Source organism: Coregonus lavaretus, assembly GCF_964263955.1.
Source record: "Coregonus lavaretus genome assembly, chromosome: 24".
NCBI classification, from domain to species: Eukaryota; Metazoa; Chordata; class Actinopteri; order Salmoniformes; family Salmonidae; genus Coregonus; species Coregonus lavaretus.
Window position 1 is genome coordinate 7,916,179 of NC_140011.1, and position 21,306 is coordinate 7,937,484.

General features: G+C 42.7%; 2 protein-coding genes across 2 annotated transcripts in view; one reads left to right on the forward strand and one right to left on the reverse strand.

Moving 5' to 3' along the window:
- Positions 1 to 5,016: 5,016 nt before the first annotated feature.
- Positions 5,017 to 12,039, reverse strand: LOC311100238 (MOB kinase activator 1B). The gene is made up of 6 exons (XM_084141070.1): positions 11,396 to 12,039; positions 10,371 to 10,537; positions 9,549 to 9,642; positions 9,313 to 9,446; positions 9,019 to 9,182; positions 5,017 to 7,845 (listed from the first exon to the last, which is right to left on the reverse strand). Exons 1-6 carry the CDS (start codon positions 11,407 to 11,409, stop codon positions 7,768 to 7,770), a joined length of 651 nt encoding a protein of 216 aa, XP_083997196.1. The 5' UTR covers positions 11,410 to 12,039; the 3' UTR covers positions 5,017 to 7,767.
- A 2,938-nt stretch (positions 12,040 to 14,977) lies between these two features.
- tnpo1 (transportin 1) overlaps positions 14,978 to 21,306 on the forward strand; it is a 66,132-nt gene continuing 59,803 nt past the window's right edge. The window contains exons 1-4 of the mRNA XM_084140808.1: positions 14,978 to 15,068; positions 15,189 to 15,302; positions 16,446 to 16,521; positions 21,010 to 21,159. Of these exons, the coding sequence (XP_083996934.1) occupies positions 15,198 to 15,302; positions 16,446 to 16,521; positions 21,010 to 21,159 (331 nt within the window). The 5' untranslated portion in view covers positions 14,978 to 15,068; positions 15,189 to 15,197. The remainder of the gene's footprint in view (positions 15,069 to 15,188; positions 15,303 to 16,445; positions 16,522 to 21,009; positions 21,160 to 21,306) is intronic.

Sequence of the window (21,306 nt, forward strand, 5' to 3'; positions counted from 1 at the left end):
GGATACGGCTATTAGCCTACCTAGACGACCTGCTGGTTCTCGCCCCGTCAGCAGAGCTGGCGTTCACTCACACAACACAGACGGTGATTTTCTCACACGTCTGGGGTTCGCTGTGAATTGGAAAAAGAGCGCCCCCTGGCAGAGTCATCAGATTGTCTACCTGGGGCTACAGCTAGACACTGTAATGATGAGGGCTCGAATTTCGGACCCTCGAAGGGTAGCATTGTTGCTAGCCCTGAGGAAGTGTCGTCCGAATCGCACAGTGACGGTGCTGTCGATCATGTCACTTTTGGGTCTCATGTCGTCAGCCCACTCTGTGGTTCCGCTGGGACTTCTGCACATGCGCAGAATACAGCGATGGTTCGCCCAACTAAGACTAGACCCAGTGCGTCAACGTCATCGGTTGGTGGTGGTTCCTCTCTCGCTAAGAGCAGACCTGGACTATTGGAGGAATCCGAGCGTTCTCACGCACGGAGTCCCGATGGGCAAGGTGTCATCCTACATTCCAGTGTTTACAGATGCTTCTTTGACTGGATGGGGAGGGACATGTCAGACTCAAGCGATAGGAGGTGTGTGGCCTCAATCAGGTCGTCACATAAACCTCTTGGAGTTGGAAACGGTTCGACTGGTTCTGACCCACTTCGCGCCTACCCTTCGGGGTCGCGATGTGCTGGTCTGGTCAGACAACCGGACCACAGTGGCTCACATAAATCGCCAGGGGGGAGTCAGGTCTCTTGTTCTCCACCGGGCAGCAGAGGAATTGTGGCTGTGGGCTCACAAGCACCTTCGCTCGTTGAGAGCAGCACACATTCCGGGCTACTTGAACGTAGGAGCAGACCTCATGTCAAGAGGGGGTCCTCGAGACGACGAGTGGTGTCTGCATCCGGACATTGTTCTCCAAATTTGGGAACAGTTCGGGAGAGCCGAGGTGGATCTATTCGCGTCACGTGTGAACGCGCAATGTCCCCTATGGTTCTCCCTGAGGGAACAGGACGAACCACCACTGGGAAGAGACGCATTCGCGCACTACCCGTGGCCGAAAGTTCTCCTGTATGCATTCCCTCCGCTGTCTTGCATTCTCCCACTGCTAGCCAGGGTGAGATCAGAAGGGTTGTCAATAATATTGATAGCCCCCGATCGACCAGGGGCTCCGTGGTTTGCGGAGATGAGTCAGATGTTGATTGCGCCACCTTGGCCAATTCCACATCGACGGGACGCGTTGACCCAGGCGGGAGGCTCGATAGGGCAGTGGCCCATAATCGGCCAACCACTGAAGGCTTGGTTCCTGAATGGGACAGGTTGAGGCGCCATGGAGGTACATCGGCACTGAGCCCTGAAAAGGGCTTTTGGGGGTGGAAAATCTCCTGGTGTGCTCATATTAGAAGACGTCGATGGCTGGCTCATCGACGGCGATTTCTTCCTGAGTCTTCTCTTCGTCTCTTCTTGGCTTCTTCAGTCTAGTCGTCCAGTCGCTGAAGATAATGGGAGGCTGATTGAGGGGAGGCATCCCCTCTTATAGGGACACCTGTGCTTCCATTGGCTGCAGGTGTGTGCATAATTTTGTTTCAGGCTGTTGCTGCCTTAGGGCAGAGGGTAAACCACTAGGAGCAGAGCTCCCCTATGGGGCGGAGCTCCACGATATAGAACTGGAGTTACACTCCGGTAACTAATCGCTATACGGTCCTGTACGGACACGCCTGGTGCCCAAATTGTTTACGTCTGTTGCGCAGCGAGAGTCGAGTAGAGAGTAAACGTGAATGGTTTGTGTCTGGAGTGTGGTCGAAAATGGTGGAGCATGTGTTGTTATATGTTGAAGAGAGGGAAATATTGATTTTGGGGATGGGGGAGGGTCTGTTAGAAGTTAGTAGGGCTCTTTTTTATTTTCTTTATAGTACAGAGTTAGGTAGGAAGATTTAGTTGTTTTTTTATTATTATTTTATATATATATCGATGTAGAGCTCATGTAAACCGTGATTGACCACAGTCCAGCACAGTAGGTAGCGACATGCACCTTAAACGGACCACCATTATACCATAGAAGAAGAATCGAGTGACACTGTACGGATTCGGTCCAGTCAGTTCAGTATAGTCAGTCATCCTGATGAGCCCTTTACAGCTAGGTAGTTTATGTATGTGGCAACAAACTTACATTTACATTTTAGTCATTTAGCAGACGGTCTTATCCAGAGTGACTTACAGTTAGTGCATAGATTTTTCATACTGGGCCCCCGTGGGAACTTCAGCGAGATTTGAAACTTGTCTGCCGAAGTTGGGACTTGGGAGTGTTCAGAATAATTATGTTTTTATCTGAGTAATTGTTAGTTTTTTTTTAAATAAATAAAAATGTAACGTTAGACGTTAATGCCATGACGATTGTCACCGATGACGATTGTCACCGACTTGACAAGTGATTCGCTCGAACGCACCCTTCTTCTTCTTCTTCTTCTTCTTCTTCTTCTTCAATGAGGTTTAACGGCGGTTGGCATCCAATGTGTTGCATTACTGCCACCTACTAGACTGGAGTACAACTCCCTTATATTTTGTTTGAAAAATAAAATAAAGAAATACCCTACCATCTAACACTACACTCACAAATTCAAAATTATTATTAATAATTAACACCACCCTTCCCCACTATTTAAATATATTCATTCCTACCTCATGCCCTCAACCTGAAATGATGGGACATCACCACTTATCACTCCCTGTAACTCTTCTGATGTCAAGTCTCGCACACCCAAATACCTCTCTGCAGCTGCCACCACAACCTCAATTTTCTTAGACTTATGTTCCATCCCTGTAGTACAATTAATAACCATTGCTATAAACGCTAAAAATCCAATCTTACTGAAACATATATCACTTGTTGTCCTATCCCTCTGCATTGGTACATCTCTACTACTCTCACCACTCCTCCCCCATGACCCATCTTCATCTGCTTTCTTCACTGCCTCAGCATATGACAACTTCTTCACTACTCTTACCATGGAAACCTCAACCTGCCTCTCTCACACAGGACATTTCTGATCCCCAGCCCCATGGGCACCCCTACAATTAGCACATACCACTACTTTCCCCAATGCTACACATTCCTTTGTTTCATGCCCTTCTGCACACTTCTCACACCTTGGAACCTCCCTCCTACATACTGCTGCCACATGCCCATAAGTTTGACACCTGTAACATCGTAATGTATTCGGCACATAAGCTCGTACAGGATAACTTATATACCCTAACTTCACTTTATCAGGCAAAGACTCAACTTCAAAACTCAAAAGAACAGACTGTTCGCGTCGCACCAAACGACGAGCATCACAAACACCGGGAATCTTCCCCTTCAGTTGGTCAACTTTTACATTTACTGCTACCCCAGTAATCACTCCTTCAATGGCACCCTTTTCTTGAGAGCGAAACAATTCACAATTCTTTACCCCATTTGTTTAACTCTGAGCGCCTTCTCCCTCTGCCCAACAGAAACAAACAATTATCACTAGACCACTTCTGGTTACCCTCACAGATTCCACTTTACCCAATGATTTTTTTCACCCATCTTGAAACCACAAATGGATCAGCCAAAAGGCAAGGGTCCACTTTTTCCAAAAACTTCACTCCTACTGTCACGGACTCATCTTTATCCTGACCCTCGGTGCTAGCCTCTGGCTCCGAGTACTTCACCACACCTACCACCTCCGATACTTCACCCTCATTCACTTCCATTTCTCCTCCTGTCTTCAACTCACTTTGCTTACATTTCCTACCATTCTTCTTTACCAAACCTTCTCCCTTTTTCCTGCCATTTTTCCCCAACTCAAGTGCACATTCTTCCTCCCTCTCTCTCTTAGAGTGAAAGATTCTTCCCTAGTTGTTAATTTTCTCAAATTCTAAAGGCACAACCGAGATTCGAGCCAATGTCTTAAGTAGTTGAACATGTTATTACTCCAACCTCATGAAAGTGACAAACTGACATGTTTTCAATTTTGTCACAAATAACTTTATATCGAAGGAGTGCCTTTGATTTGAAGGCCTGCACATGCACAGTTGGCGCGAGACCACCATTCGATCCGATGACATCGCCTACAAGTGTGATCGGGGATTTCTATTAGAGAATACATTTTAGCCTATCTCCATACTGTACTGTCTTTGGTGCAAGCAGAGGAAATCCATGTTATTCCTTGAGGCCCCTATTATTAGCCAGATAATGATCATTTTGGCCCAAAAACTTGACAGGCCCAATAGGCAAAAAATGGACCAGCCCATCTGGCATTTGCCCGAAATGCCAGTCCACTCATTTTCACATATAAACTTTTGGTCTGAACTCAGAATGAATTGGGCTTCCCCAAAATAATATGGTTAATGTGATAGAACATTTATTTTGATTGGCGATTTTTGCCATTTTAGCCACAGTCAAAATTGGCTACACATTTTTGGTCTTAATTTAAGGTTAGCACTGTGGTTAGGATTCTGTTTAAAATCATATTGTAAGAAGATAGATTTTAGAAATAGGCAGGGTTTATGACTTTGTGGATGTGTTAACTAGTGTCGAACCTCTGCCGCCTCGATTTAGACCCACACCTCATAGCTGTGTGATTCGCGCAGAATTTGAATTGATTAGCATGTCACTCAGTAAATCCACACCCCCTAAATTCCAAACAGTCCCACACTGTTACCAGGCTCTATACGCCAGCAATTCGAGCCTGGGACGAGGTTAAACTGTGAAGGGCGGAAAGGGCTTATCAGGACGACTGACTAAACCAAATCCATTCGTCCCAACACACGACTCTCAGCTGCGCGACATAAGTCACCCATTTGGGCACCAGGCGTGTCCCGTTCCGTCTCGGTGTGGGAGCGGGAGATACTGTAGGTCCGCCTACTATTTTACGGTTTGTGTAGATACATTTGTCTCACCACTGGTTACAATGTCCCTATACAGCATATTATCAACGAATATGAATGATTTGATCACCACAAACTACATGATACCGAGTCTACTTTCTTTTCCACAAAAGTGAGACAAACTAGGCACTGGTCAAACACCTTTATTTGCCTTATAAACAGGATTCAGCATATTACAGTTCAGTAACTTTCAACGCCCTCATCCAATTCATTATTTACAACTCATTCATCAAAACATTCTCTATATTACAGTAAGGGGAATATACAGTGCCCCTTGACTATTTCCACATTTTGTTGTGTTACAGCCTGATTTTAAAATGGATTAAATTGAGATTTTGTTTCAAACACAGATTCAACCACAAATACCAGGGAGGTTTTCCAATGCCTTGCAAAGAAGGGCACCTTTTGGTAGATAATAATGGGTATATATATATATATATATTTTTTAAAGCAGACATTGAATATCCCTTTGAGCATGGTGAAGTTATTAATTACATTTTGGATGGTGTGTCAATACACCCAGTCACTACAAAATACAGGCATTCTTCCTAACTCAGTTGTAGCAGAGGAAGGAAACCACTCAGGGATTTCACCATGAGGCCAATGGTGACTTTAAAACAGTTAAGAGTTTAATGGCTGTGATAGTAGAACACTGCGGATGGAGCAACAACATTGTAGTTACTCCACAATACTAACCTAACTGACAGAGTGAAAAGAAGGAAGCCTATATAGAATAAAAATATTCCAAAACATGCATCCTAATTACAAGGCACTAAAGTAATACTGCAAAAAATGTGGCAAGCAATTCACTTTTTGTCCTGAATACAAAGTGTTATGTTTGGGGCTAATCCAATACAACACATTACGGAGTACCACTCTCTATATTTTCATGCATAGTGGTGGCTGCATCATGCTATGGGTATGCTTGTAATCGTTAAAGACTGGGGAGTTTTTCAGAATAAAAAAGAAACAGAATGGAGCTAAGCACAGGCAAAATCGTAGAGGCAAACCTGGTTCAGTCTGCTTTAGACCAGACACTGGGAGATGAATTCAGCAGGACAATAACCTAAAACACAAGGCCAAATCTACACTGGAGTTGCTTACCAAGACGACATTGATAGTTCCTAAGTGGCAGAGTTACAGTTGACTTAAATCTACTTGAAAATCTATGGCAAGACCTGAAAGTGGTTGTCTAGCAATGATTAACAACCAATTTGACAGAGCTTGAAGAATTTCAAAAATTATTATGGGCAAATGTTGCACAATCCAGGTATGGAAAGCTCTTAAGAGACTTACCTAGAAAGAAAGACTCACAGCTGTAATCGCTGCCAAAGGTGCTTCTACAAAGTATTGCCTCTGGGGTGTGAATACTTATGTAAATGAGATATTTCTGTATTTCAGTTTCAACAAATGTGAAAACATTTCTAAAAACATGTTTTCACTTTGTCATGATGGGGTATTGTGTGTAAATGGGTGAGAAAAACAACAATTTAATCCATTTTGAATTCAGGATGTAACAACAAAATGTGGAATAAGTCAAGGTGTATGAATACTTTCTGAAGGAAGTGTATAGACAGGGGATCAAATTCTGCTGTGATGTTCTCAGTGAAGCATGGCAGATGGCTTTGTTGCTTTACCAGCTTCTGATCAACACAATCACATTCATGTTAATTTTCTAAAGTTATAAAATAACGCAATGATATAAGGAAGAAGGGACTATGACATGGTGAAAAGGGGAGAAGGAACAACCTCTAAAAGAGACCTAATAACATTCTAAATTATTTAGACCTACAACTACCAGTCCATGCCGGCTACCAAAATATGATATCATACAACAATAAGGCCAGAAATGTGCTATTTACAGTGTGGATTTCTGAACAGAAGTTAGTTACATCTCCATATCAAATCTTCCTGAAAAGATAGAAAGATAAAATGGCATTTAAACAACGTATTCAATTGCTTTCATGTCTTACTGCATACTGTAGTCGGTCTATATTTAAGTCATCCAATAGCAACGTGTCTCAGTCCCAACATCTACCACTTTAAAGTAACACCACTAACTCTGAATAACACACAGAAAGAAAAGCATTTATTCCCATCTGTATGAATGGAAAATAGTAATCATTGAAACTTTGAAGAGTGGCATGTCTTCTTGCATAGTAAACATTTTCATTTTGGATTCCATCCCTCAGCAGTCTGCAGCACAGCAATACATTACTCAGACCTTACAAAGGCATAGGGAATCATCACACTATTGAAACAGATAGCACTGAATGTGCTGTTATATTTCACTCGGTGGCTTATTAGCCAGAACATTCTATGGGGAGAACATGAGAAACTTGTGACCTCAAACACAATATTTTACTTGTATACTGTATGTGGCCCATCAAATAAAGCTTTGGCAATTTACTGGATTCCCAGTATTATATTGTTGAAAACAGACTTTTACAAAATGACCATATGTTTTGAGGCAAATCACAATGTGACCAATATGCTCAAATAGTTATGTAGTCCCTTGAACTTTCCTACATACCCTCTGTTTAAATGTGCAATCTGTAGTGGTAGATTTCAATACGAGCAGATGACAAATGTTAATCATATAAATATACAAACAGAGGACGCCAATACATAGTGATTTCAGTTTTAGGGATACATCCAAATTGCAACCATAGAGCACATCCAACTATAGAGCACATACCGGCTCAGGCAGTAGTATAGCGCCCATAACAGTGCAAGACTCTTCCGTACTTACCTGGCTTTCTAGAGAACATGTCCCCAAAGTTAGCATATGCTGTATACATATAGGGCAGAAGGGGTATCTGTGCAAAAATAATAGTAGCCCATCACAGTTTTAAAGGATCAGTCAGCCTGGGTTTATCTGTCCTTGGTGGTCAGCTTCTCAATCAACTCCTGTAGTGGGACCAGCTCTTTCCTGTCAATCAAGTTAAACTCCTTAAAAATACAAAAAGAGAAGACTTGGGTTAAAGCAGGCGATTGCTACACATTGGTGGTGGATAAGGTGAGTTTCCCTTTACATTGCAAAGCACTTTGAGCATCTGGAAAAGCGCTATATAAACCCAATCAATTGTTATTATCTTTATGTCTCAGTCCTACTCAAAGGGTCATGGCCTCCAGTTCTTTGTCGCATACTCTGAGGATAACCTGGTTCCAACTTTGTTTGATTCAACATCATATCTAGCTAAAACAGATATGCTAGACTGGGAACCAGGTATTTCCATCTTTATCTTTTAACGTAACCTTGCCAGCACTATACAATTACCCAGTGGCGTAAAGTATTTATGTAAAAATGCTTTAAAGTACTACTTAAGTAGTTTTTTGGGGTATTTGTACTGTACTATTAATATTTTGGACAACTTTTACTTCACTACATTCCTAAAGAAAATGATGTACTTTTTCCTCCATACATTTTCCCTGACACCCAAAAGTACTCGTTACATTTGGAAAATTGTCTAATTCACACATTTATCAAGAGAACATCCCTGGTCATCCCTACTGCCTCTGATGTGGCGGACTCACTAAACACATACTTTGTTTGTAAATTATGTCTGAGAGTTGGTGTGCCCGTGGCTATCCATAAAAATAAACTTGAAAATGTGGCCGTCTGCTTTGCTTAATATAAGGAATTTGAAATGATTTATACTTGTACTTTTACTTTTGATATAATAATAATAAAATATGCCATTTAGCAGACGCTTTTATCCAAAGTGACTTACAGTCATGCATGCATACATTTTTACGTATGGGTGGTCCCGGGGATCGAACCCACTACCCTGGCGTTACAAGCGCCATGCTCTACCAATTGAGCTACAGAGGATACTTATGTACATTTTAGCAATTACATTTACTGTTGATACTTAAGTATTATTTAAAACCAAATACTTTTACTGAAGTAGTATTTTACTGGCTGACTTTCACTTTTACTATTTTCTATTAAGGTATCTTTACTTTTACTCAAGTATGACAATAGGGTACTTTTTCCACCACTGCAATTACCAAGAAATGAGAGGCCTAGTGATTCCTGTGACGTTCATGAAGATGGGTTCCAGTACTGAAATAATAGACTTGGGAACCAGGCTACATTGATAGTGGGCTCCAGTCCAGTACCTGAACGAAGAATATGAAGTGTTTGAAGGAGGTGTTGAGGTGGGCCTCCTCCTGCAGCTGCATCACAGAGTCAAAGTGCTGGTGGTAGATGTGGGCGTAGACCCTGAACAGGCGCTTCAGGATGGTCTTAGCCACCGACATGAAGTTCCGCTTGAACGGGACACCTTGAGGGCAAAGTCAAGGGTACAAACTATACAGATTAAACAGAGATGGGGTATAAAAGATCTTCTGATAAGTTATGGTGCAATGTGAAAGACATGGTTATGGCAAAACATGACAGACATGAACTCATACCTATCTTAGATGGGAAGAGTGTCTCGTCATCGAGCTGGTCCTGCACCCAGGTCATTAGGTAATCAATGTACTTGGGAGCTGAACATTTTATCGGCTTTTTGATGTTGGTTCCATCTGCCCAATGATACTCATATCTACAGAAGAGAAGTTTCATGAATGGCAATTATCATTATGACACATGAAAAAAAAGGCAAGCAAGCACATGCACGTACCTACACAACCACACCCACACTTACTTGGGCCCAGCAGACATGACAGGACAGCTCTCTTCAGTGCAGAAGTCTGTTATGGTACCATAGAGCATGTTGATTTGGTTGAAGAAATCTACAGCTGTGGAAATAAATAAAATAACAAGGACATGTGGCATCATGAAAGACATGTTAGCTGAGCTTCAGAGCATTTTATATCCTACAGACAACATTCATATTGAAGGAAATAAAAGTGCTAGTGTGTGATCTCCGATCTAATTAGTGTGTTAACTGACATAAGGGGCACAAAGGCACTCTCACATTCCTCCACCCCTCCAGTCACCTCTCCCTATACGCAGTGTACTGCAAATTAAATCTTGCTCAGGGTCCACAAATAGCTAGACGCCCATGCATTCCTCTCTCAAACACACATGAAAACAAATAATGTAATCTAATACACACTGAGGTCAGTAAATTAGCAATGTTCTGAAAGTTCCACCTGTCAAACCATCCTCCCATTCTAAATTGAAATATGAGGAACAACAACTCAGAAATACTTTTTCACAGACTGAGCTCTGGCTTAATGATGTTAGCGTAGCCTGGTTCTTTATTTGCAAATCTCACAGCAGAAACCCAAACAGTCGGTCCACTGAGTGACAGAGGTCATCTGTGTGTGTGTGTCTGTGTGTGTGTAAGAGAGAATGTGTTTGTGTGTGCCAGAGGATGTGAGACATCCGCCGGACGAGTCATTGGTCTTGGTGGAAGACCAGAGACAGCAAACAAAGCACCCACAGGAGTGGACGATGAGCTCTGTTTAACAGTCAAGGTTGTTTTTTAGGCCTACTATGTTAGTGGTGACATGTTCCTTACTGTTGACAGCCACCCACTCGTTCAAGTCTTCCCCATCAGGCAGCATGACAGCCATGCGTAAGTTCCCACTGCCCAGTGTAGCCTCTGCATGTTTCAACAGCTCATACTGGTGAGATCCCTCTGGGATGTTCTTCTTGGGCTTGAAGGTCTTGGACGACCGATTGCCACTGTGGGAGAAATTAGAATGGAAAGACAATGAGTTGGATCAAGTGTGTGTGTGTGTATCAGAAAGGGAAATAAGGAAGTGAAGTAGGGAGTGATACAGTAGGCTACTCATTTATTTGATTGAAGGAAATTGTTATGGAATAGAAAATAGCATATAATCTGATTTCAACAATAACAAAAGCTGACCTCACACCCTCTGAATATATAGCAGTCAAAATTATCTCTTTGATACGGTCAGCTAACTAGCAATTGAGCTAACAACTTAGCTAGCTAAGATTTTAATTCCAGTGTTTGTTTAACAACGTTATGTCAACAGGAAAAGAGACAAAAAACTCAGAACGTAAAACGACTTATCTTTTTAACAAGCTAGATAGACATGGGCAGCTAATAACTAAGGCCTATTTACTTGCATCTTGGTAGTTAAATTAATGCCACAAAATTGCTAATGCTTTAGCTACACCACAGAGAGTCGTAGCACATTTGGGTAGCTAGCTAGCTAGTTAGCTAGCAATAGATAATATTTATAATAGCTAACGTTGGCTAGCTAGACTAACTAGCTATCTAGAAATTGTAAGTTAGTATTTTATACAAGGCAGCGCTCAGCTAACGTTATAGACCTAGCGCTAGTTACCTAACCAACCAACAGCTTAGCTAGTTACTCACTGCAGACACTCAGCTAACTAGCCTGGGTTTACATGTTGTTAGCCAACTAACTAACTTAACCTAGTTAGCTATATGTGTTAGCTTAACTAGCTAACGTTAACATAGCCAACAACGGTGGAAATGGTAACGCGTTCACTTGAAAAGGCAGGCACATTGAACAAGCAAATCAAAATAATAAGCGGGAGACGAATACTCACAATAGAAAGCTCATGTTTATCTTCTTTTACGTTATACGAGGAGCCTTCGTTAGACCGTCGTGGAGAACGATGCCTGATGAAGTCAAAACAAATGCTTCCAGTCCGGTCAGTATCAGCAGTTGCTTGTCAAACTGGTCCAAATTTCACGGACTGTTTAAGCGGCCCCTGAAACAAAACTTCGTCCTACCACTAAACTGTAGCTCTGCATCAGCGAGCTCTGCAACATCTAGCTACCTAATCATGGTATACATTCGACCGCTCTAAACGTTTGCTTATCGGGCTAATGGAGTAACATTACTGTGAGATCTGGCAAACTGCACAGTCAGTACACTTATTTACAGCTCTTTTCAACGAGCCCTACTTGGAAATGAATTCTCGCGATAGATTCACATTCACGTTTTCATTGTACTCTACTTCGGACCAGCAGAGAGCAGTGTTGAATCAAAGAGAATTTAACAATGGTTGAATCGTTTTTCATTGGTAGAACTGGTGCTCTCAACTTTATGTTAGGAGCACCAACAATATACACTAGAACAAGTGATTCAATTGAGATAGGCCTTTGTTAATCCTACCTTTGAAGCACATATCCTGGAGTAGTTTTGGTCCATCGCCTTCATGGGTTTCACACATTGAAAAATGAAGGCGTTTACATATTTCAATATGGCCTCTTATTGGTCAGATTTTTGCAACACATTTACAAATCACAGTAGCTATCTTTCTATTAATAGTATGTTCAATAAAACACATTGGCTAATAAGTATAGCCTAGTTTTTGGCTGAGCTTGACCTCCTAGAAAGTTAGAAAGAAGTTGAGGCAAAAGTAACTAAACGAGAAATGTTTTATTATCAACTGAAACAATATGTTTCTCCTGTGTTCAATGAAAAGGTAATATTAATATCCCTAAATAAATGCGATCTCTGACGAGACACGACTCTCTTCCATCTTGCGTGACAAACACTACACTTGTCCAACCAGTAGCGGATGAGAAGTTCATAGTTAGAACCATTGATTAACTTCTTCTTCTTCAGCGAGGTTTAACGGCGATTGGCATCCAATATGTTGCATTACCGCCACCAACTGAACTATAGTATAGATCCATTACACTTTGTGATTCAAAATGGGAAAGGGGAACCAAACAAAAAATATATATACAGTGCATTCGGAAACTATTCAGACCCCTTCACTTCTTCCAGATTTTGTTACGTTACAGCCTTATTCTAAAACGGATTACATTGTTTTCCCCCCTCATCAATCTACACACAATACCCAATAATGACAAAGCAAAAGCACGTTTTTAGAAATGTTTGCAAATGTATTAAAAATAAAAAACGGAAATATCATATTTACATAAGTATTCAGACCCTTTACTCAGTACTTTGTTGAAGCACCTTTGGCAGCGATTACAGCCTCGAGTGTTCTTGGGTATGGTGGTTAAGGGCTTGTAAGTAAGCATTTCACTGTAAGGTTCTACACCTGTTGTATTCGGCGCACGTGACACTTTTTTGTTGTTGATTTGATTTGATTTGACACTACAAGCTTGGCACACCTGTATTTGGGGAGTTCCATTCTTCTCTGCAGATCCTCTCAAGCTCTGTCAGGTTGGATGGGGAGAAGGGTCCCCAAGAACACAGTTGCCTCCATCATTCTTAAATGGAAGAAGTTTGGAACCACCAAGACTCTTCCTAGAGCTGGTCACTCCTTCTGGACCAGATTCTTCTTTATCATGTCCATCGATGTCATGCTTGGGCTCCGAGCTCTTCACCGCACCTTCCACCTCATTTAACTCGCCCTCATCCACTTCCATTTCACCTCACGACTCACTCTGTTTGAACTTGACACCGATGTTCTTCGACACCCCATCTCCACTTTTATCGCCATCTTCCTCAAATTCAAATCCAACCTCTGCTTTCCTAATTTTCTTCGATCTCTTCTTCCTCTTTCGTCCTACCACTAAAATGTAGCTCTGCACCAGTATTCCTCTTCTCCCAACTTTGCTTGCGGCCCGAGGGCATCTCGGCGTAACTCCATCTCAAAACGCTCCCCACCTGTCTGTCTTTCTCCCCGCGGCATTAGTCCTCGATCGGAACTCTCACTCCTGTTCCATCCCCATTGATGAACTTAGCCTTAAGATGCTTTTAGGAAACCGGGCCCTGAGCAATAGTGTGTGAGAGAGGAGGCTGGTGGGAGGAGCTATAGGAGGATGGGCTCATTGTAATGGCTGAAGTGGAATAAATGGAACGGTATCAAACACATCAAACACATGGAAACCACGTTTGACTACGTTCCAATAATTCCATGCCCATCCTCCTATAGCTCCCCCCACCAACCTCCTCCGGTGTGTGATTCCAACCTGCAATTAGGGGCGTTCCTGCATGTAGGCATTCCTGCATCTGTGAGCTTCGACTTAATACTGGTACCCCATGTATATAGCCAAGTTATTGTTACTCATTGTGTATTTATTCCTTGTGTTATTCTTTTTCAATTTTTCTCTCTGCATTGATGTAAGTAAGCATTTCACTGTTAGTCTACACCTGCTATTTACGAAGCATGTGACAAATAACATTTGATTTGATCCCATTGGTTCCTGCATGAACACCCCCCCTCGAGCACACCATCTTCATGCTTGTGTGACACTTTTGATATTCTGGATTTCCCCTGATTGTCTATACGATTAAAATGTGGGTCAAAAGGGAAATAAAAGCATTATCTGACTTTTTTGGGGGTGAAGGACACTATCTAAAGGTGTCCTAGCTAGCTAGCTACTGGTGTCGCCCCCACCTCCAGCCTGCTGTCTATCGGAATCCTCCTAGTTAGCTAGTTTGCACGCAGTGTCCTTCGCTAAGGCCTGCCGAACACCTGCAGTCGCCGTCATTAACAGAACTGCGAGAAAGCAGTGACCAACAGGCAGGGGCGAAGGACACTGTCTACTGGTGTCCTAACTAGCTAGCTACCGTCAAATATATTTATAACTAATCCTAACTGCTCCTTGTTCTATCTGTGCTGCTATCGTTGTCACCCCCGTCTCTTCTTCTTCTGTGGGGTTTAACCGCGGTTACCGCCACCTACTGTACTTGAGGGCCCCTGCCTCCTGCCTGTGTACAGTCCTAGCTTAAAAATGGACCAATAGAAAGTCCCCTGTAGCTCAGTTGGTAGAGCATGGCGCTTGCAACGCCAGGGTTGTGGGTTCGATTCCCACGGGGGGCCAGTATGAAAAATGTATGCACTCACTAACTGTAAGTCGCTCTGGATAAGAGTGTCTGCTAAATGACTAAAATGTCAATGTAGAAGGAACGCCCTGAATTTCAGGCCACAATCATAGCTGCGATGCTGAGAAAAATGTTTGCCCATGCTACAGACTAGTAAAGGCCTGGTGCACTACTTTTGTGATAATTTTTGTTGTTGTAATTTTATTTTAAAAAATCAGGGGGTGCTGCAGCACCCTCAGCACCCCTATCTCCTGCGGCTTTGTCCGCAATTGCACCATTCTCCGTCAGAGTGAAATAATTTGAGGAGCACTAGGACCTTGTAGACTTCATAGCACAGTTGGATCATAAATACGCGATGAATCCACATGAGTAGCTTGTTGCGAAAACGGAATGTCCCTGCGCTGACAGGCCCATGTCAATAAATTACACACAGTAGCATTTGAGGAAGAAAGCCAACGATATATCGGGTAGGTGAAACAATATGTAAAAGTCACACCGCTTAGCAAAGGGCTTCTCTTCAACTGTGGACAACGTTAATTTACAGTGTGTGTTGACAGTTTTGCATTCTCCCTCTCATCTCATTGCAGCAAACCAAGATGGAGTGCGAGTGGAAACCAGACGAGCAAGGACTTCAGCAAATTCTACAGCTTTTGAAAGAGTCCCAGTCTCCCGATACGTCCACTCAAAGATCCGTCCAGCAAGTATCCTTCGCTCTCGGCTAAACATGCAAGTTTAGACCTCTCTGATGGTAGATTCGAGGTGTTTTTGTGGTAGTTTGTGCGGTTAGCTTGGCTTGGCTAACATTACACTCGGGTAGGGCACGCGCTAGGCTTCTGTTCTGTACAGGGCTTCGGATACAGTATACTGCATGTAGCTAGCTAGCTACAATGTTACAAATATAATTTTCTATTGAATCAGCCAAATACTAGGATGATGGGAATATTATAACGGGGTGTCATGCAGTAGCTATCAATATCTAGTTAATCCAGTATTCTTTAAAACAAATGTTTTCCCTAGGACAGTTTCGTTTTCGTATAATCTCAAATCCTTCGATCTCCGAGTAGTGTTGTTGAAATAATGTAATGTTAGCGGGTACAGTGTAGCTACTAGTTGTTGCTGACCCTTTGGGCTTAAATGCAACAAAGAAACTGCAAGCCTGTGTTTAGAACGAGTCATCCCCCTGTCGCCCCCAGTATGCTTTCGATTCTTTCCCGTCATACAATGTTAGAAAGGGGAAAGAAAGCTGAAAACAACGTTATCATTTTGGTCTTGACATCTTGCTGAACCTGTGAGTGTAGGAACGTGATTTCTCAGCCAGCCACCCGCTCGTGGCAGGGATCATGTATACGAGCCTCACGGTCACATTGTAACATTGTCATCATCGTACAATAAATGTGTTACAATATCAAGGTGCATTCGAATCATTCATGTTGGTGTGTGCATTCAATAACGTGCAAGACTTTGTTTATGTTGTGTTATAACGTCGTTATAGGTTACCTACATAGTGTAGTGTTTATGTGATGCGATATTGTCCATTTATGTCATGCAGATTAGAGGTCTTACTGTTTGGTCGATGTTGTTGAATTGCCAAGTGCTTCTATTTGTCTATGTGCTCAGACTGCACAGCACCAGCCTGTTGAGCATCCTATGATAACTGTGACTGATTTCTGATGAGTTATTCATGGTGTCCATTGATGCCCTCTAAAAACAATTTAACACTAGTTGCTGTTTAACAACCTTTACAAACAGCTTGTTGTTGTGAATACAGCACACACTGCATGTCTACTCCTATGGTTGTGCACCCAATGTGGGCTCCGTCCTTTCCTTAACAATATACTCTAAAGAGACTGGAACACCTCAACCAATACCCAGACTTCAACAACTACTTAATATTCGTGCTGACAAAGTTGAAATCAGAAGGTAAGGTATTTACCCCGCCACCCTCATTCTCCATCTCATATTTACACCAACATCCTGTAGCTTGTTTCGCTTTACTGCGTATTGGCACAAAGACTACTGAAGGCTACAGGATGGTCGCTGGCAGTCACACACAGGCTTATCTCGCCCACTATCCAGCGCTCTCTCTCTCTCTGCTAGCAAATTAGCCTGGGGACAAAGTTCTGACCGCCTAGTCTAGTGACGGGAGCGACACGTCTGTCTGTTCTAGGAGTGGAGAACCCTGGCGGAGAACCCCGCGGCCGGTGTCCGTCTTTATGACCTGCCACTGACATTAAACAAAGCATGTGTGTCCATATATGCTGATTCAACCATATATAAGCATCAGCAACCACAGCTAATGAAGTCACTGAAACCCTTAACAAAGAGTTGCAGTCTGTTTAGGAATGGGTGGCCAGTAATAAACTGGTCCGGAACACCTCTAAAACTAAGAGCGTTGTATTTGGTACAAATCATTCCCTATGTTCTACACCTCAGATGAATCTGGTAATGAATGGTGTGGCTGTTGAACAAGTTGAGACTAAATTACTTGGTGTTACCTTAGATTGTGAACTGTTACGGTAAAAACATATAGATTCAATGGTTTTAAAGATGGGGAGAGGTCTGTCCGTAATAAAGAGATGCTCTGCTTTTTTGACACCACACTCCACAAAGCAAGTCCTGCAGGCTCTAGTTTTATCTTGATTATTGTCCAGTCATATGGTCAAGTGCTGCAAAGAAGGACCTAGTTAAGCTGCAGCTGGCCCAGAACAGAGCGGCACATCTTGCTCTTCATTGTAATCAGAGGGCTAATATTAATACTATGCATGCCAGTCACTCTTGGCGAAGAGTGTAGGAAAGACTGACTGCATCACTTGTTTTATAAGAAACATGAATGTGTTGGAAATTCCAAATGGTTTGCATAGTCAACTTACACACAGCACTGACACACACACTTACCCCACCTGACATGCCACCAGGGGTCTTTTCACAGTCCCCAGGTCCAGAACAAATTCAAGGAAACGTACAGTATTATACAGAGCGATGAGTGCATGGAACTCCCTTCCATCTTATATAGTGCAGGTGAACAGCAAACCTGGTTTCAAACAAATAAATAAAGCAACACCTCACAGCACAACGCCTCTCCCCCATGTGACCTACTTGTTGTGTGTATGTACTGACATGTATACTGAACAAAAATATAAACGTAACATGCAACAATTTCAAAGATTTTACTGAGTTACAGTTCATAGAAGGAAATCAGTCAAATGAAATAAATAATGCCCTAATCTATGGATTTCACATGACTGGGCAGGGGTGCAGCCATGGGTGTGCTTGGGAGGGCATAGGCCCACCCAGTTGGGAGCCAGGTCCACCCACTGGGGAGCCAGGCCCAGCCAATCAGAATGAGTTTTTCTGCACAAAAGGGCTTTATTTCAGACAGAAATACTCCTCAGCACCCCCCCTCCCCTTCCTCAGGCGATCCCGCAGGTGAATAAGCCGGATGTGGAGGTCCTGGGCTGGCGTGGTTACACGTGGTCGGCGGTTGTGAGGCTGGTTGGACTTACTGCCAAATTCTCTAACATGACTATGGCGGCAGCTTATGGTCGTGAAATGAACATTCAATTCTCTGGCAACAGTTCTGTTGAACATTCCAGCAGTCAGCATGCCAATTGCACGCTCCCTCAACTTGAGACAGCTGTGGCATTGTGTTGTGTGACAAAACTGCCTTTTATTGTCCCCAGCACAAGATGCACCTGTGTAATGATCATGCTGTTTAATCAGCTTCTTGATATGCCACACCTGTCAGGTGGATGGATTATCTTGGCAAATGAGATATGCTCACTAACAGGGATGTAAACAAATTTGTGCACAAAATTAGAGAGAAATAAGCTTTTTGTGCGTATGGAAAATGTCAGTGATATTTTATTTCAGCTCATGGAAAATGGGACCAACACTTTACGTGTTGCGTTTGATATTTTTGTTCAGTGTATGTGTAACTGATAGGTGCGCGCACGCTAACACACTACATGTTAATGTTTTTAAATGTATATAAAGTATTTTGTCTGTAATGTCTTTTTAGTTCTGTCAGACCCCAGTAAGACTCACAGTCGCCATTGGCGTTGGCTAATGGGGATCCTAATAAATCAAATAAAATGTGCTGTCACTGATGTGGCACCACACCACTAGAATATGGGTCACTCAAATTTTAAACCTAATGCCCGGCCGGGCACCACTCAACTCCTGACCTGCCTGACAACCTGTTTGTGTACAGGAGAATAGATGACCCAACGGTTTAGGCTGATGATGAGCCATTGCCTTTTGAGGATGGCATTTGTTACACTGCTCTGGGTCGAGAGAAGCAGCGGTAATGAAATTTGAAGGAGAATTATCAGACAGTAAAATACCACTGGGTATTGCCCATTCATTAGTATTAAGGGAAACTGTTCCTTGCTACCTAACACAATCATTATGCTGAAAAGACCTTTGATAAAACATAAACAATGACTGAGGCTATGACTATGATTGTAGGTCTAGTTTTTATGCTACAGCAAGCAGAGCATTGCAATGTTGTGTTCGGGGAATGAGTCAAAGAAAATTAACTTTGAGAAGCCAGTGAAAGCAATGATTTGCCATTGGCTGATTTGCTGTTGCTATCCAGCTTTTCTAATGCCTTCTCAGCCTTCTGCTATGAGGTCACACTGTTTGATTTCTTCAGCATACACAGGAATCTAGCTACAGGCTTCCCTTATTTTGGTGTAGCTGGTTGAGTGCCCCATGTACTGTGTAGAGAGGGTATGGAATTTTGTTTGTGTATGTTTTGGTTTTCTAGTAGTGTAAGACATTGCTATACAGCAACCCCCTTCTCACTTTTAGTTGTTTAACCTGTTTGTCTGTAGTGTACTAAATAGTGTATTCAAACTCCATTCTACAATGAACAAATATAAACATGTTTTTTGTGTGTTTTTTTTGTCATTTAGCAGACGCTCTTATCCAGAGCGACTTACAGGAGCAATTAGGGTTAAGTGCCTTGCTTAAGGGCACATCGACAGATTTTTCACCTAGTCGGCTCGGGGATTAGAACCAGCGACCTTTCGGTTACTGGCACAACACTCTTACCCACTAAGCTAAATGCAACAATTTCAAAGATTTTACGGAGTTACAGTTCATATAAGGAAATCATTCAATTGAAATCAATTCATTACACCATAATCTCTGGATTTCACATGACTGGGAATACAGATATGCATCTGTTGGTCATGGATACCTTAAAAAAAAGGTAGGTGCTTGGATCAGAAAACCAGTCCGTATCTGGTGTGACCACCATTTGCCTTTTATAAAGCGTAACACATCTCCTTCGCATAGAGTTGATCAGGCTGTTGATTGTGGCCTGTGGAATGTTGTCCCACTCCTCTTCAATGGCTGTGCGAAGTTGCTGGATATTGGCGGGAACTGGAACACACTGCCATCTGCCCGATACAGTTGAAACCTGGATTCATCCGTGAAGAGCACACTTCTCCAGTGTGCCAGTGGCCATCGACGGTGAGCATTTTCCCACTGAAGTCTGTTACGATGCCGAACTGCAGTCAGGTCAAGACCCTGGTGAGGACGACGCAGATGAGCTTCCCTGAGACGGTTTCTGACAGTTTGTGCAGAAATTATTTGGTTGTGCAAACCCACAGTTTCATCAACTGTCTGGGTGGCTGGTCTCCGACGATCCCGCAGGTGAAGAAGCCGGATGTGTAGGTACTGGGCTGGCGTGATTACATGTGGTCTGCAGTTGTGAGGCCGGTTGGACGTACTGCCAAATTCTCTGAAACGACTTTGGAGTCTGCTTATTGTGGAGAAATGAACATTCAATTATTTGGCAACCGCTCTGGTGGACAATCCTGCAGTCAGCATTCCAATTGCACGCTCCCTCAACTTGAGACATCTTTGGCATTGTGTTGTGACAAAACTACACATTTTAGAGTGGCCTTTTATTGTCCCCAGCACAAGCTGCACCTGTGTAATGATCATGCTGTTTAATCAGCTTCTTAATATGCCACAACTGTCAGGTGGATGGATTATCTTGGCAAAGGAGAAATGCTCATTAACAGGGATGTAAACAAATTTGTGAGCAATTTGAGAGAAATAAGCTTTTTGTGCATATGGAATATTTCTGGGATGTTTTTATTTTAGCTTATGAAACATGGGACCAACACTTTACATGTTGCGTTTTATATGTTTGTTTAGTGTTTTTAGACGCCAATCAAATGCATCATGTAGAAGTTAGGCCAAGTTGCATTAATTCTATTAAAACAAAGTGTTGGAGACAAATTAGAATTCCGTGTTAATTGGGGAAAATCTTCATCGGATGTTTAGTCCTAATTCAATTTATGCATTTCGGCTGATAGACTAATCATACATTGACTTAATAGAAAATTGAATTTACCACTAAATCGACTGCCCCCCACCTCCCCTTCTCTCCAGATGAGCCGACCCGGTCTCTGAGTGGTCTGATTCTGAAGAACAATGTGAAGGCCCACTACCAGAACTTCCCCAATGGAGTGTCTGACTTCATCAAGAGCGAGTGTCTGCAGAACATCGGAGACTCCTCACCCCTCATCCGAGCCACCGTGGGTAAGTGTCAGCCTGCATTTGTAACAGAGAACGTCGTCCTCATTGAATTATAGTGCTCTCCTCTTATCGTGATCACGTCCATGCTGGACAATTTGATCACTATAACCAAATACACTGTAAGCAGACTGCACTGTATCTGGTTAAATA

Bases quoted from the DNA above. Each gene is read 5' to 3' on its own strand.
- LOC311100238 (XM_084141070.1), bottom strand. The intron at 9,183-9,312 runs GTATGAGTTCAT...TTTGCCCTCAAG, and splicing joins ACTCTTCCCATCTAAGATAG to GTGTCCCGTTCAAGCGGAAC. The intron at 7,846-9,018 runs GTACTGGACTGG...TGTATTTTTAAG, and splicing joins ACTTCATATTCTTCGTTCAG to GAGTTTAACTTGATTGACAG.